We start from the raw sequence: 15,312 nt of genomic DNA on the forward strand, positions 1-15,312 counted from the left end.
TTATTCCCTGGGAATCTTGTTGGCCTTTAAGGTGCTGCTGGATTCACAACTTGCTCATCTACTGCAGACCAAGGCTTTTTTTCAGCTGGAAAGTGGTGGGACGGGGTTCTGGCACCTCTTGAAAATGGTCACATGACTGATGGCCCCGCCCCCTGATCTCCAGACAGAGGGGAGTTTAGATTGCCCTCCGCGCCACTGGAGCAGCTGGGCAATCTAAACTCCCCTCTGTCTGGAGATCGGGGCGGGTCCACCGGCCATGTGACCATTTTCACCGAGGGTGATTTAAACTTTTAAAAACTACCCCCTTGTTCCAGATGACCCAAAGTGACGCCATTGTGCGGTCCTGAGTTCTACCACTGAGTTCCACCACCTCTTTTCCCAGAAGGAAAGCCCTGCTGCAGACCAACATGGCTGCCCACCTGAAACTAGTAAAAACTGGCAGTTCTAACTACTAAACAGCTGCAGTGAAATGCCATGACTGTATTTTTTTTTAAGTTACTGGGGGAGGGGTTAGGGCAGTGTTGATAGGGGCAAGTCTGCGTTTCATGCTAGAACCATCTGAAGTGACGTTTCTGTATATCACATGAGATCTGGGCTGCTAAAAGATGCAGTCTCTGAAGTCATTCAGTGACTTCAGTGGGATGTTTCATCCACATTCAAATTGAGGTGCTTTTTAGCACGGTGGCTAAGAGAACCCACTGTGATCAAGGAGAATCCTCCATTTACGGCTCACCTCTGTCACAAATTCACAAGGTGGCCAGATACAAGCTGCTCTTGCCAGTGGCCAGCCCAGCCCTGTTTCTTCCTGCCCCACAGATCTCCAAGGCACAAGAGAATCCTTTTGGCCCTGAGGTCTCAGCTCTACGCAGGGGGGGGGAACATTCCTGAGAAACAGGAATGCCAGACAGGAAGGCAACCCATAATGCACAACTTGCCCTCCAGTTCAACTGTTTTGAACAAGTTTTGCAGTCTGAGTCCCCAGATACTAGTTTGCAGCAGTCCCCTTTGTCCTGTTGGACTACATGTGTGTCCCTCTATCTAATACTGTGCTTTAATCTCACGCACCCCTTAATAAACTGCGTTTTCTCCCCCCTTCCTTTTTTTTTTTAAGCTGGCAGCTCGCATTCTGGAAGCCCACCAGAACATTGCCCCCTTGTCTCTGATGGAAACCAAATTTCGGTTTATCCAGGCATGGCAGTCGCTCCCTGAGTTTGGCTTGTCCTACTACATTGTGAGGTAAATATAACGCCGCCACTGGGCCCTGATCTCTTAAGGACAGGTGGTTTCCTGAACCTTTTCTCTGTTTTTGTTTTGACTGAAAGACGCAATCTTGCCAAGAAGATCAGTTGAGGTGCTTTTTGAGCCAAGCGTGCAGCGCTTGCAACAGGATTTCTGACCGCTGTGACTGAAGCATGGTCTGCTCTGGCTGTGTGCCCCCTTTTCCCTACTAGAATAACCTACAGCAGAAGTTCCTCCTAACAGTCCTTTGAGACAATTACTTTGTCACATACTTAGTTTCAGGTGGGTAGCTGTGTTGGTCTACAGTAGAAGAGCAAGAATGGGGTCCAGTAGCCCCTTAAAGACAAACAAGATTTCCAGAGTATGAGTTTTGACTCTCAAAAGCTCATACCCTGGAAATCTAGCTGGTCTTTATTACGTACGTCACTATCACCAAGAGACAAAGAGGAACTGTCAATAGCTGCTGCATGAGCTGGGTGGCTACAGTGGGAAGGGGGCAGAGTTTCTCCTTTCTTTTCCATGAGTAGAGTTCCACTGCTACACTAGGCAGAATCTCATTCCCTTCTCTCCCCTTCCCCTCGGCAGCAGCAGGGACTTCATGCCTGTTAGCACATGTGAACTCCCTCCACTCCAGGAATAAACTTTCCCAGAGTTGGAAAGGGCTCCTGGAAGGCTCCCTAAATAGCTCAGATTAGCCCAAGCTGGTCAAAGCCTAGAAGCTAAGCAGGATCAGCCAAGGTTAGTATTTGGATGGGATTCCCCTAAGCAAGCCCAGGTTTGCTATGCAGAAGAAGGCAATGGCAAACCATGCTTATCTCTGGAGAGGGGCCACAGCTCAGTGGTAGAGCATCTGTTTGGCATGCAGAAGGTCCCAGTTCAGTCCCAGCATCTCCAGCTAAAAGGATCAGGTAGCAGGTGAGGTGACAGACTCTGAGAGCAGCTGCCAGTCTGAGTAGTCAATACTGACCTTGATGGACCAACACATTATAAGGCAGTGTCAGATACACCCCTGTATATCTGCCATGATTGGATCTATGCATAATGACCTGATCCTCTGAGAATGTGTAGAGGGATCCTAATTGCTACTTGGCTATGAGTTGCTTATCTTGCAGGTGTTTTGCTTTCGTTTTCCCAGCCGGCTTGAGAATGTGGCCTTGGAGAGCCGGCTGGAGCCAGTCCTCCCTGAGAACTGTGATGAACTCATCCCTCCCTGTTCCCTCCTTCCCCCCCAGACCCTTCGGCCAAAACCCTAATGGTCTCCTATTCCCAGGGGCAGGAACGTTCCCCTATATTTAATGCTGCTCATTCACCTTTCGTCACTTCTGCCAATGACCCTGTCTGAGTACCTTGATACTATTATATCTCCAATAAAGCAACTTTAACTCTTGCACATGAGTGTCTGAAGTGAAGCGCTTGGGGGACTTATCTGGCAAGTCCTGAACAGGCAGCTTCATAGGTGTTCAAGGGGAGAGCACGGAAGATCCTGCAATCCACAGGTGGTTTGCAGGATCCAGGCCCCTGGACATACTGGGCCCTGACATTGGGGACCCAAAGCAGCTTACGATACTATTCTCCCCTCCTCTGTTTTATCCTCACAACTTCTATGGGTTTTTTTAAATGATTTGTACATTTACTTTTAAATTTTGGGGCGTAACGTTATCACCATCGCTTTCTTATTCATTAGACACCCCAGAAAATGGTTTTCTAATAGTTGGGTGGAATTAAAAAAAATACTTTAAACGGAGTGGATAATTATCCTGAAGAATCTACCCCAGTGGCATCTTGGTTGGTCAAATGAATGATGTTTGGAAAATCACTGCCGGCTGAATTTAGCCTGCTCAGAAACTCAGCCAGGGAGTAACAGCAAGACGTCTTGCTGATGGCAGCACGTTCCTTCAACTCACTGACAAATAAGCAGTTAGCGAGCATGTGTGTAAAGCAAGCTTTGGCCACTGGGTGGTGCTCTTCTGATGGCCAATGCAGCCTCGGGAATCCTATTCCTTCAGAGAACACACAGCATCCCAAATCGGGAATCTGTGTGTTCTCTGAAGGAACAGGGCAGGAGAGCCTTCCTGGAGGTGGTTATTTATTTGGTGCATTTTTATCCCATCTTCTGGGGTTGAGGCTCACTGAGTGAGGGTGATTGGCCCTAACTTTTATAGCAGGTGGGGATTCGAACCTGGGACTCCTTGGTCCAGCCGTGTAACTGCCGCACCATGCCAGTTCTTGTGCCAGTTACATGAGCCATAACATTTTTCTTAGGCTTGATGGAGAAAGTTACTCTTTATCTTGTCAGGTATGCCTTTGCTCTGAAGCTACTTTTTGAGAAACGTGTACAGAATTAGCTAATCGTCCGCTCTCTCTTCCCCCGGCCAGATTTAAAGGAAGCAAGAAAGATGATCTTCTGGGAATCTCTTATAACAGATTGATACGGATCGATACTGCCACCGGGGATCCAATTACAACGTGGAGATTCTCGAATATGAAACAGTGGAATGTGAACTGGGAGATACGACAGGTGAGATTTTTGCATTTTCCTGAATCCCAGATGTCTCTCCCCTCAGCCGTACTTGACTGAAATGCCTTCATTAGATCATAGTAAACCCGCAGCCCCAACTGGAGTTTTGTGATAGGCCTGGTTTGTTGTATGCACTTGCGGGTGTAAAAGCATTCAACCCTGCCCAGCTAAAAATGTTTATATTAATACGCTTTTGTTACGAACACCAGCTGCCCTTTGGATTGGGATGCTGTTCAGGACATGTTGGCCAGATTTATTTGAATGGCCTTAATAGACGTGAATTTTATGAAAGACCTGAAAATCGAAGTCCTCCCCCCGCCCCCCGATATCAAACATGGCTTCTAGATTTTCCTGCCTTCACTGCTGTAAGTGATGACGGAGATTAGGACGGAGGGGGAGTCGAGATTCATAGGAAAGGGATCTGGCAGGGCTTCAATCCAATTGGGGGTCCACAAAAAGACCTTCCTCTGTCTCCCCGTGTATAATTTAGGGGATTTGCTGCCACAAGATGCGGTGATGGAAACCGGCTTTGATGTCTTTAAAAGGGACTGTTTGTAGGAAAGGGTGACCGATCAGAGCCCTCAGACTCAAATGGGTCCTGCATGGAGGCTGTGCCCATCTGAATTCTACCTGTGGGAGAGAGATGCAGTGGGATAGGGCCGTGCTGTCTTTCTGCTGCTTCCTAGCACCATCTGGCTGGTCTGTTGAAGCAGGGTGCTAGTCTAGGTCAAGCCTCCTCAGTGTGGTGCCCCTAGGCGCCGTGGCACTCGCCATCACCTTTCCTTGAGCTCAGCGAGTGCGTTTAGAAATGGAGCTTGGAGGGGGTTTTGCCCAGCAAGACTTCTGATTAGCCATGCAGATTTAAAGGCATCCTGTCAAACAGAGCTTCTGCCTAAAATGTTGAAAAGTTACTGTTAGAACTATTTATATCCTCGCTTCCTGACATTTTTGGGTTGGCTCTGCCTCCTGTGGCAGCCATTTTATTGTTGCACCCACTGCTCTGTGTCAGAATCCTAAAGGTGCCACAGGCTCAGAAAGGTTGGGGCCCTCAAGTCTAAATAGATCTTTGGTATAAACCAGTCAGGGCCTCTCTTAACATTTCAGAAGCTGATATCCTGGATAGGTTTCCCCTATACTCTCCCGGCAGGATGGGGGGGGGGCGGGGGGAGGGGGAACCTGGCACTTACCTTGTGCCTTGTGGGTGGAGTTTTTTTGTGCTCCCAGTACTTGCATGATGATGTCACTTCCTGCCTCGGGGGTGGATGGGAATCCCTTCCCTTCCTTCAGTTTTATGCATTCCATATTCTAAGCCAGTACTAAAACGTCCCATATATGTTTTCACCCCATCCTTTCTCAAAGGGCAGCAGACTCAGTTCTCTGCATTTTTTCTTCCCAACCACCCTGTGAGGTAGGCTAGACAGAGAAGGTGTGCTCCCGCACTTCACATGTGGCTAATTCTGGCCTCTTTGGGAACGTGCCTGGTGCGCACTTTCCTGGGTTGCCTGCAGGTGGCGTGAGATCTCCAGGGGGCTTGCCACCTCCCGCTGATTGCCAGCGATCAGCAGGCAATGGGGCAACCCCCAGGAGATTGCCTGCCACCACCGGGCAACTGGGAAGCCTAATCCTTGAATATGAGCCTTCTGTATTATAATCCAGCTGGGGTTACTTTTCTCCCCTATAAAACCTGTACATTGCTTGGCAGAAAGGAAGATGGTGGCAGTTTTGCACATCGGTGGGTGCAGCAATCTCCTGCATGTGGCTGGTGGTGGAGAGTGCCCTGGTGCGGGTTTCATGGCAGAGGTGGTTTGCCATTGCCTGCCTCTGCTACCCTGGTCTCCCATCCAGTTACTAAACAAGGCCGACCGGCTTAGCTTCTGAGACCCAGGTCAGGGTGCATGTGGGTAGGCACAGATTATTAAAATCCTGGGATGAACTGTATGCCATCACAGTGCATAGAAAGTCACTGGCAAACCTGATCATCTGTGCATATTAAAAAAAATATGTACAACCTGCCTTGTTTCTCCTTAGTTTGGGTCTGACTTCCTTTGTACAGAGATGGGACTGAGCTTGTCAACAGATCTGGAGAAAAATGTCTCTTTAATAGAAGTTGAACGGGTGGAGTTGAAGCTCTTCATTCCGTGAAAGTAAATAACATCATCTGGTAAATAACATCTCATTAAGCTTCTGTTAAAAGGAGGAGGACATTTTTCTCCAGGCCTAATGGCGGCTATACTCACTCCACCAATGTGCTGGAGCGCAGATTCCCCAGTCCATTAACATATGAAGCAATCCCATGTATGTACAAAGAGCTTTTTATTCCCCGCCAAGTAGCACAACCAACTCAGATGCACCTGTTTTTGGATGTGCACATCTGTATAACTAAGCTATGGCTTCCAGCCAAGACCAAATTCTATGTTTCCCAGAAGATTCATAAACAGTCTCATTAAATTGATTTATTTACTTACAACATTTGCATTCTTCCTTTAAATAAAAAATTCTCAAGGGAGTTTCCCCTAACAAAACAGCAGTTAAAACTTCACAAAAAGCAGGTATGTGTGCGCGTGCGTGCGCGCTCTTAAAAATGAAAAGCATCCCCAGAGAGCTGCCACTTTGAGTCGAGAAATGGTACAGGAGCGTGGCTGCTGCCCTAATCGTTTCTCTCCTGCCGCTTGTCCGCTAAAAATATCCAGCCCGCCAGCTGCTTTTCTTTCTGCAGAGGGAAAGATCTAAGGGACCTGTAATTTTATTATGGAGTCCGTATATCTCCTCACCCCACCACAGGTAGGAAAGCCACTGGGGGGATGGGATCTTGGCCAGACAAGTAACAGGAAGGAAATGGGTTAAGCAGCCTTAACTTTCCTTTGATAAGTTGCTTCTGATTGTAGCCTTTCAGGCTGGTTTTTTTTTTTTAATTTTTATTGGATTAGATATCATTAAATTGTACATTACAATAAGTTTCCTTTAATTTTTCCAATTCTAACCCCCTCCCTTTCCCCCCCTTTTGTTGACTTCCAACAGTTTTCCAACCCCTTGTCCCTTTTCCCTTACTCATTTTAAATTTATTCTATCTGTCAAACGTAAACTTTCACTTTCTTCTAAGCTTATCTATATAACACAGTGCTCCTTCTGTCTTCCTACTTACTTTAACAACTAAATAATACATAACTAAATAATACATTCTTGGCATATTTTCTTTTGATAATAATCATTTAGCTAATTTTGGTACTCTATACTCTATCTTATAATCTCATCTTCAATATGGGACAAACAATTTATCCCTCATTTAGCATAATTTTAGATACTTCTATAAACAGTACATTCAATATAAGTCAACCAATTTAACTTATACTCTATATATTACTTTTTCTACATATCTTATCTTCATACTGTTTTAATTATATAATTATATTATTCTTTCATTATGCAACTATCCACCAAAAATAGTCAACCAATTTGACCCATATATACCTCCAAACCAATTCAATCAATTTAATACATGATCTATACATTAATATATATTTTCCCACCTTACTTAAATTCCTTCATTGCAATTATAAAATTATCTCCATTATACAATTATTGCCAGAAATGAAATTAATTAGTTTCTATCCTTATAATTAGTTAATTTCTATCATTATAATTCTTGTAATAACACCTATAATACTTAATGCTATATATAATAGTCTAATAAAATAGTTGCTTAGAAATTCTCATTTACCTCTCCACCCCCCGGTAAAGTCACCTCCCTCTACTTTTATTGTATTTCAGTATTTTTCAAACAGCCACAGTTCCCCTCCCACCTCCCATTTCTTCACGAAATATTGTTTCAGCTTCTCCCAATCCGTGTTGAACTGTCCTGGATCAAGGTCTCTCAGTTTCCTTGTCATTTTGTCCATTTCCGCCATGTACAGCAATTTATATATCCAGTCCTCAATAGTTGGCACTTCTTGCACTTTCCACTTTTGCGCGTACAAAAGTCTAGCCGCTGCTGTCATGTAAAATAGCAATGTCCTATATTGTGCTGGAATGTCCTCCATTCCCAAGTTCAGTAGCAGGAGTTCTGGGTTCTTATTAATTTGAAATTGTAAAATCTCGCTTATTACTCTTATTATTTCCCCCCAGTACTGCCTAGCTACCTCACAAGTCCACCACATATGATACAAAGATCCCTCATGCTTTTTACATTTCTAGCATTTATTAGACGTGTTCAAATTCCCTAGCGCAATTTTCTTTGGTGTCATATACCAACGATAAATCATTTTGTAGACATTCTCTTTAATATTGGTGCCTTTCAGGCTGGTTTTCAATGAATCATCAAGTGTCTCCTGGGCCATTTTCACACTGCTTACCGGCCACGGAACATCGCACTGAGCTCCCAGAACAACAGCGTCTTCCTGGCACGAAATCGCGCCAGGAAGACGCTGTCGTTCCAGGAGCTCGGTGCAATGTTCCGTGGCCGGTAAGCAGTGTGAAAACAGCCCTTGTATAACAGTTCAGGCTTTAGAGTCCAGTGTGTCTCTTGTTACAGATGAATGAGGAAGAGGAGAAGGACAGAGAGAACGTTTTCTCCCTCTCCCAACATACTAGAACTGAGCCAAACTACAAGTGACAAATGACACAGGTTGGACACTTGTCAGCTTCCCTCAAGTTTTGATGGGAAATGTAGGCAGCTTGGCGGAATGTTGGACAAGTGACAGTTGAAAAGTCCATTGGACAGCAGTCGGGAGAGCCAAGCTGCAAGACCAGGACGCCTACATTTCCCATCAAAACTTGAGGGAAGCTGACAAGTGTCCAACCTGTGTCAGGCGTCACTTGTAGCTTGGCTCTCAGGGTCATCCAATGAAGCTGCTGGGCAGTAGATTCAAGACGGACCAAAGGAAGTACTTCTTTACTCAACAATTGATTAAAATGTGGAATTTGCTGCCAGAGGGTGTAATGAGGGCCATAGGCAAAGAGGATTATACAGATTCATGGAGTATTAGCCTGTCAGTGGCTACTAGCCGTGGTGACTAAAGGGAACCTCCACAGTCAGAGGCAGTAAACCTCAGTAGTCCAGTGCCTGGAGGCAACTTCAAGGGAAGGCCTCCATACATTGCTGTTGCCCTTCCAGACAGAGTAACCAGTTGGCCACTGTGTGAAACAGAAAATTGGACCAGATGGCCCACAGGTCTAATCCAGCAGGACTCTTCTTATGTTCTTAAAGGGTGATTGCAGTTCCCTTGGTGCAGAAGAGACCGTGCTGCTGCATTATAGGTTAACTGATAACAATGGTTATAGAGAGATGCTCTTTTTTTCATTTCCCCCCTTTCAGGTTGCAATTGAATTTGATCAGAACGTGTCGATTGCTTTCACTTGCCTGAGCGCCGATTGCAAGGTAGTCCATGAATACATCGGCGGCTATATCTTCCTGTCAACCCGGGCCAAAGACCAGAATGAAACGCTGGATGAAGACTTGTTCCATAAGTTAACGGGAGGGTGGGAGTGAGTTGAAACGACACCTGGGTTACGTCCGCTCAAGAAAACCACAAAACAAGAATGTCTCCTACACACATCTCTTTTGAACAGGAGCCAGGGTGTTTGGCTGCTCTGGTCTTAAATCTTTTTCCTCCTCCATATAATTTAACTCAGGGGTAGCCAAGTTAAATTGAAATACTTAAAACCTATTTCACTCCAACAAAATACTATTGGGGGTGGGGGTGCACAGTTCTGTTTCTCTGCCATTTTATTAAGATGCTTGGAAAGCAATTAAGATCCTGATCCTATGTATATATAAGGCACAAGTTGCTCTTTACGTCCTTGCTGCCCCTTTCCATGTGCCCTACTGTGCACTGGAGAGTCCCTGCCACCCTATCAGCCGTCCTTAGGGGTGCCATTCCCCCACCTGGGGCAGGGGATCCCCTGCTCCCACCCTTCCCTCCCCCATGCCCACTTACTTGGCCAGCAGGGGGGCACACTTCCGCACCCACAGCAGCCTGATCCGGGCCGAAACGTGCCCTGCAGCAGGCCCATTTCAAGCCAAATTGTGCCCCCAGCGGGCCCGTTTCAAACTGAATTGGCACGCAGTGGGCCAGTGCAGCCTGTGGGAGCACTCCCAGCCACCCTTTGACCCCCTGCGTGATGATGTCACTTCCCAGAAGTGACATTATCATGCAAGCCAGGAGCATGTGCACTGCACGCGTGCACAAAACGGGGGCCCAGCAAGGTAGGTACCAGGCTCCCAATCTCTCGCCAGCGGAGTCAAAGGACCTGGCAACCCTCGTAGTCCTTCAAGATGCCTTTGCAAGATAGCGGCATGTATGGAGTGGAATGTGGAGGGGGACCAACCAGTTCAGGCCTTTGCTGCATTTTCCACCAAAATTAGTGCCATGAGAAAAGCTTGTTCAAAAAGTTGCACGAGTTGGCCGTGGGAGTCTTTTCTCATGCAACACGTGGTGTAAAACAGCCTTTCCATGAGCAGAATACGGAAGTTCTGAAATCCACAAAACAGAATGTGTCTTCCCTGTGCGGGAGCAGGAGGTTTGCTGTGGGACCTGATTTATAGTATTACAAGAGCACAAATGCTTACAGAAAATCACTAGCAGTCGTTCACGGGTTTGGGATCCATCCCCTGCACCCCGTCTTTTGATACTGCTGAATTCCATGTCATTAGTGATCCAAAGAGCCCTTTGCGTGCACCTGAAGCACTGCAACACAAGCCTGGAAACGTTGTGAGGCTCAGTTGTTGGGGGATGTTAATGAAAGGGGAGCCCCAAAATTGCCTGTTCTTGCAAAGAACTCCCTGGGAGTTCTTTCGGGTTCTGACTGCCATACGGTTCCTGCTCTAAAATGTAGAGCAAGGCGTCAGTCCTACATGTATTTTCTTGAAATCCGTGGTATTTGCTTCCAAGGAAGCATGCAGAATTCACATGACAATTTGTGTGTAATATTTGTACCACAAATGTTAAGATTGTCAATTCTTTACATATGCTATATTATGCTGGATTTTTTAAAGTCTGCTGTTACCAATTTTAACTGAGGTATCCACAGAGAAGAAAGGTGCTAAGCCAGTGAGAATAAAATGCCATATGTGTTAATGTGTGATGAGTAAAGTTATATATGTTTTTATAAGTAAAAGCATGTTTTTTATTCTTGCAAAAATATCCAAATAAATGCACAACTGCAGTGTTTATTTTATTTTTGTTATTGTTGCTTTTAGAGTTTTCCTCAAACTTAGAATTTCTTATTTCATCTTCATCAGTGGTTTTGCAAAGTCAATGCAATTTTTAAGCCGTTTTTTCACAATTTCAAAGACATTTTGAATTTAAACTGTGCTCCTACATGTTGTTATGTAGTTAACTACTTATGTTGGGAGAGCGTACAGACTTTGATTGTGGCTTTAATTCTGTACTATGTTTGATACTTCCTAAGGGAAGGCCGGAAACAGCAGGATCTATCATGAGTGGATCTAACCCACATGAGAATCTCCTTCCCAAGGAACCTTTTTTGGGGTTGAATTATAAATTGTATTGTGTTTTGATTACTGTGAGTGCCTTTGATAATCCATTTTTGGAGGAAAGAGCTTATAAATAAAGATCTTTTTAAACAATTTCGCTTTTTGAACATTTCAGTGTTTTTGATAGCTGGGTTTCAAAACTGTCAACCAGGCCATAGCTAAAGGAGCAGGTGTGTGCCATTTTTTTTAAAAAAAGGTAGCCCCTTTCTTTACTGGTGGTTTTTTACTTGATTCCTTAGGAGGAATGTCCTGTTCCTTAATCTTTTTATTTTCATTGTTCTCTCTCTTTTTTGTTTCCTCTCCTCTTTATTCATACTTTCTGCTAAGCGCTCTCCTCAGCCGTGACATGGGAGAGTGCTGAGCAGAAAGTCCGAATAAGATACATACTACTTGGGGGCTGCCTGTTTGCAGAGGGGAGGTAGCTTCAGGAATGGGTGAAACTACAAGAAAGAGCGCAGGATAAGAGACATGATCTCCTAGTTTCAGTCCGGTTTTAATCAGGAATTGCAGAAGCTTGGCTGCATGAAGGAATGTATGCCTTTGAGCATGTGCAGAATGTCTCTTACTCCCCAGTGATTAACCACTGTCAAGCCTCTGTCTTCATTCCCGCTCCCCCGCTCCAAAAAAATTCTGGGATTAGGGTTCAAGTTCTGGAAACGCATCTTGCAATTGCATATCAATATCAAAAATAAGACAGAGGCATTTTTATCCATTCATTTATACCCTGCATTCTTCCCAATCAGGACCAAAAGTGACTTACATTCACCTCTCCTCCATTTTATCCTCACAACACCCCTGTAAGGTAGGTTAAGCTGAGAAAGTGTGACTGGCCCAAGATCACCCAGCGCGCTTCCATTGCACAGCAGAGATTCAAGCACTTTTTATCTATGTCATTTATAGTCTGCCTTTCTCACGGAGACTCAAGGCGGATTACATAGTGTGAGATTAGTTCAGTCAGTATCAAGGACATTTCAATAAACGATGCCATAGGATAAATAAATGCAAGTTTACAAAGACATAACATGAGCTAAAAAAGATACAGAGTTGAAGAAATGCTGAAACAGAGCAAAAACAATTCTAAGACAGGTATTCGACAATACAGAACTACCCAGTAGGATCATATCTAAAGCAACATAGTATAACGTAGCACATACTGAAAGCAACAGATTTAAGTTAACAGATAGTATATAGTAGTGAAGTCTATGGTCTCTATATGTTAGTGAAACATCTCTTTGAGACCGCCTCCCTATAGTATAGCCCTCAAGCCTAAAAAAGATGCATAAAATAGACTTCAAGGTAGACCATAAAACAACCACCAAAAATTAAAAAGATAAAATCCTGGGTAAAAAAAATGTTTGGCCTGGCACGTAAAAGGGAAAGTAAGACAGGGAGACCAAACGGATAAAAGCTGTATGTTGCCTTCACAACCCCAAAAACCCGCATTTGAGGCATTTTAAGTTTTTACTCTTAGTGACAAACTACAACTCCTCTACAAATATTAGCTATTCCTTAAAAAGAAGCAGTTTCCAAACTTGAGAAACCATCCCCCCCAAAGAAAGCATAAAATGTTTCGGGATGAATACAAGACAGCTGGGTGATATGCCGTTTTACCACACGGATCTCTGCTTCGGCCAGCTTCCTTCACCCCTGCCCCAAAATGAACTGAACGCTTCTCAGATACTCAGTGAGGAAATTCGAGATTGCGCATTTCCATGTCTACATTATTGTCATTCCTCCAGCTGATTAGAGGCCTATCAGTTACTTACCGTCACTGGGTGAAACATTATTACTGTCACAAATGAGGTAGTCATGTGTTTACCAAGTGCAAAAACCATTTCAACTGATACAGCCTTTCCACTGGGAATGGGATATCAAGCAACCATATATAAGGCCTATGGAAACACTTGGGCACCTGACACTTAAGAGCCAATTTAATTAAAATATTAAACGTATCAGGCGTGTATTTATACTTTTGCTGATTCAAGTTGGCATATGATAGCCTCCCTCTCCTCAGCCAGACATTTTATAGGGAGCAGCATGAAAGATATACAATAACAACATAATAATAACATTCGATTTATATACCGCCCTTAATGCCCACTCAGAGCGGTTTACAAAGTATGTTACTATTATCCCCACAACAAAACACCCTGTGAGATGGGTGGGGCTGAGAGAGCTCCAGAGAGCCGTGACTAGACCAAGGTCACCCAGCTGGCTTCAAGTGGAGGAGTGGGGAATCAAACCCGGCTCTCCAGATTAGAGTCCCGCGCTTTTAACCACTACACCAAACTCACTCTCAATGAGTTTGTTGTTCGTCATAACGTGGAATTCTGGAGAATCCAGTTTGTTGTTGTTTTGAAAGGTTTTGAACAGCTGGGTCTCCTTTCTTCTGCAGCAAAGCTAATGCTAAAAGATTATAAACATTACAGATGTCCCAACTCCCCTTCCTCCTCATTTTTTGGTGTTCTGGACGTGGGGAACAAAGGAATGACTCCATGTTATTTTTCCTTTGGTCTTACTGTTATTTATGTTAACCACTTCCAAACCAGTCTTTTGCTCACATGGTGATCTGTTTCCGCCGGGGCTTGAAGCATCACTAGTAGCAGAGAATATTATCCTTTGCAAGATATTTTAATCCTTGCAATCATGGGGAGGGGGCGCCTCGGCATTTGCGAGAGAGGGGGGGGGTGGGCAGAAAGTAACTCAGAGCCTGGTACGGTCGGCTCCTGGGATGCCTCCTGCTGTTTATCTTCCAATGTCATTAAGGAATTCAGCCTTCAGTCCTAACATTCCACCCCGAACAGCCAGTCTACAGCAAAGAAAGATAGTTTTGCACCCTTCAGAGTTCCCTAAGGTGCCTGTCTGACGTGTAAAAGAAGGCCTCCTTTCAACACACATAGATCACCATAGACAGATATGCCTAAGGCCACAGACTTCAGCAGGCTTAAGCGTACCTAATTAAGTTTTGGATTGTGGCCAATGTTTGGATCACGGGGGTACCAGCTGCCTTGAAAACGCTGCGATCTGGATTGGGAATCCTTTGCACAATTCAGTTTCACTCGTGATTCTCCAGCAGACAATAAGAGAATGAGAGTGCAATCCTGTGCATACTTACTCAGATGTAAATACCCTTAAGTTCAGTAGTGCATAGCTTGCACATTGAAAGTACCGTAGGAATAAGTAACTGTCAGTTTTCTGGTTTGGTACTCCATTACCAGAACACCTGAAGAAGTGAGCTGTGGCTCACGAAAGCTTATACCCTATCACAAATTTTGTTAATCTTATAGGTGCTACTGGACTCTTGCTTTTTTTTTTTTTACAGAACACCTGGGATTGTCTTACACTTCCCCAAAGTGGCATAAAGATGTTGCTGGTTCATTTTCATAGTACATTTTGAATGAGAATAAACCAGAAGTAAAATATATCTTACTGTAGTAGAGTGTGGGGAAAATGGAGATAGGGCCTTATCATAACCAGATCTAGTGTTGCCAGCCTCCAGGTAGTGGCTGGAGATCTCCTGGAATTATAACTGGTCTCCAGGCCACAGATAGCAGTTCACCTGGAGAAAATGGCTACTTTGGGGGGTGGACTGTATGGAATTATGCCATGCCAAGATCCTTTCCCTCCCCAAACCCCACTTTCTCCAGGTTTCGCCCCCCAGATCTCCAGGAATTTCCCAACTTGGAGCTGGCAACCCTAACCAGATCTTAGGATCACTTGCTTCCAGCCCACTCACCAAGCTTAGGATCTCACAGCACAGAAATCTCAACACTAAAAAACACATTTGAGAGGGGTGGGCGAGTCTGTTATTCTGCTGCAGCTGAAATAACAAGAGTCCTGTGGTATCTTAAAGACAGGTTGTGTGTGTGTAACATAAGCATTATCAGATGCATGAAGGGTTGAAATTGCATTGTCAAAGATAAATGCACATGAAACAACAAACAGAAAAAAGGGTGTATGGGCGGGGGGGGGGGGGGTGGTATTAGAAAGCCAGGCCACAAGCCTTCTCATTCCAAGAGATAAGTGTGTTACTTTGGGTGTAGACTATTCTCAAAGGGATGGT

At 44.7% G+C, this 15,312-nt stretch overlaps 1 protein-coding gene across 1 annotated transcript in view; it reads left to right on the plus strand.

The window, feature by feature from the left end:
• Positions 1–11,342, plus strand: part of FERMT1 (FERM domain containing kindlin 1) — a 45,828-nt gene extending 34,486 nt beyond the window's left edge. The window contains exons 12-14 of the mRNA XM_054989018.1: positions 1,112–1,236; positions 3,616–3,757; positions 9,069–11,342. Coding sequence (XP_054844993.1) covers positions 1,112–1,236; positions 3,616–3,757; positions 9,069–9,242 — 441 coding nt within the window. The 3' untranslated portion in view covers positions 9,243–11,342. The remainder of the gene's footprint in view (positions 1–1,111; positions 1,237–3,615; positions 3,758–9,068) is intronic.
• The last annotated feature ends 3,970 nt before the right edge of the window (positions 11,343–15,312 follow it).

The sequence above is a fragment of the Eublepharis macularius genome, chromosome 1 (assembly GCF_028583425.1).
Source record: "Eublepharis macularius isolate TG4126 chromosome 1, MPM_Emac_v1.0, whole genome shotgun sequence".
NCBI lineage: Eukaryota > Metazoa > Chordata > Lepidosauria > Squamata > Eublepharidae > Eublepharis > Eublepharis macularius.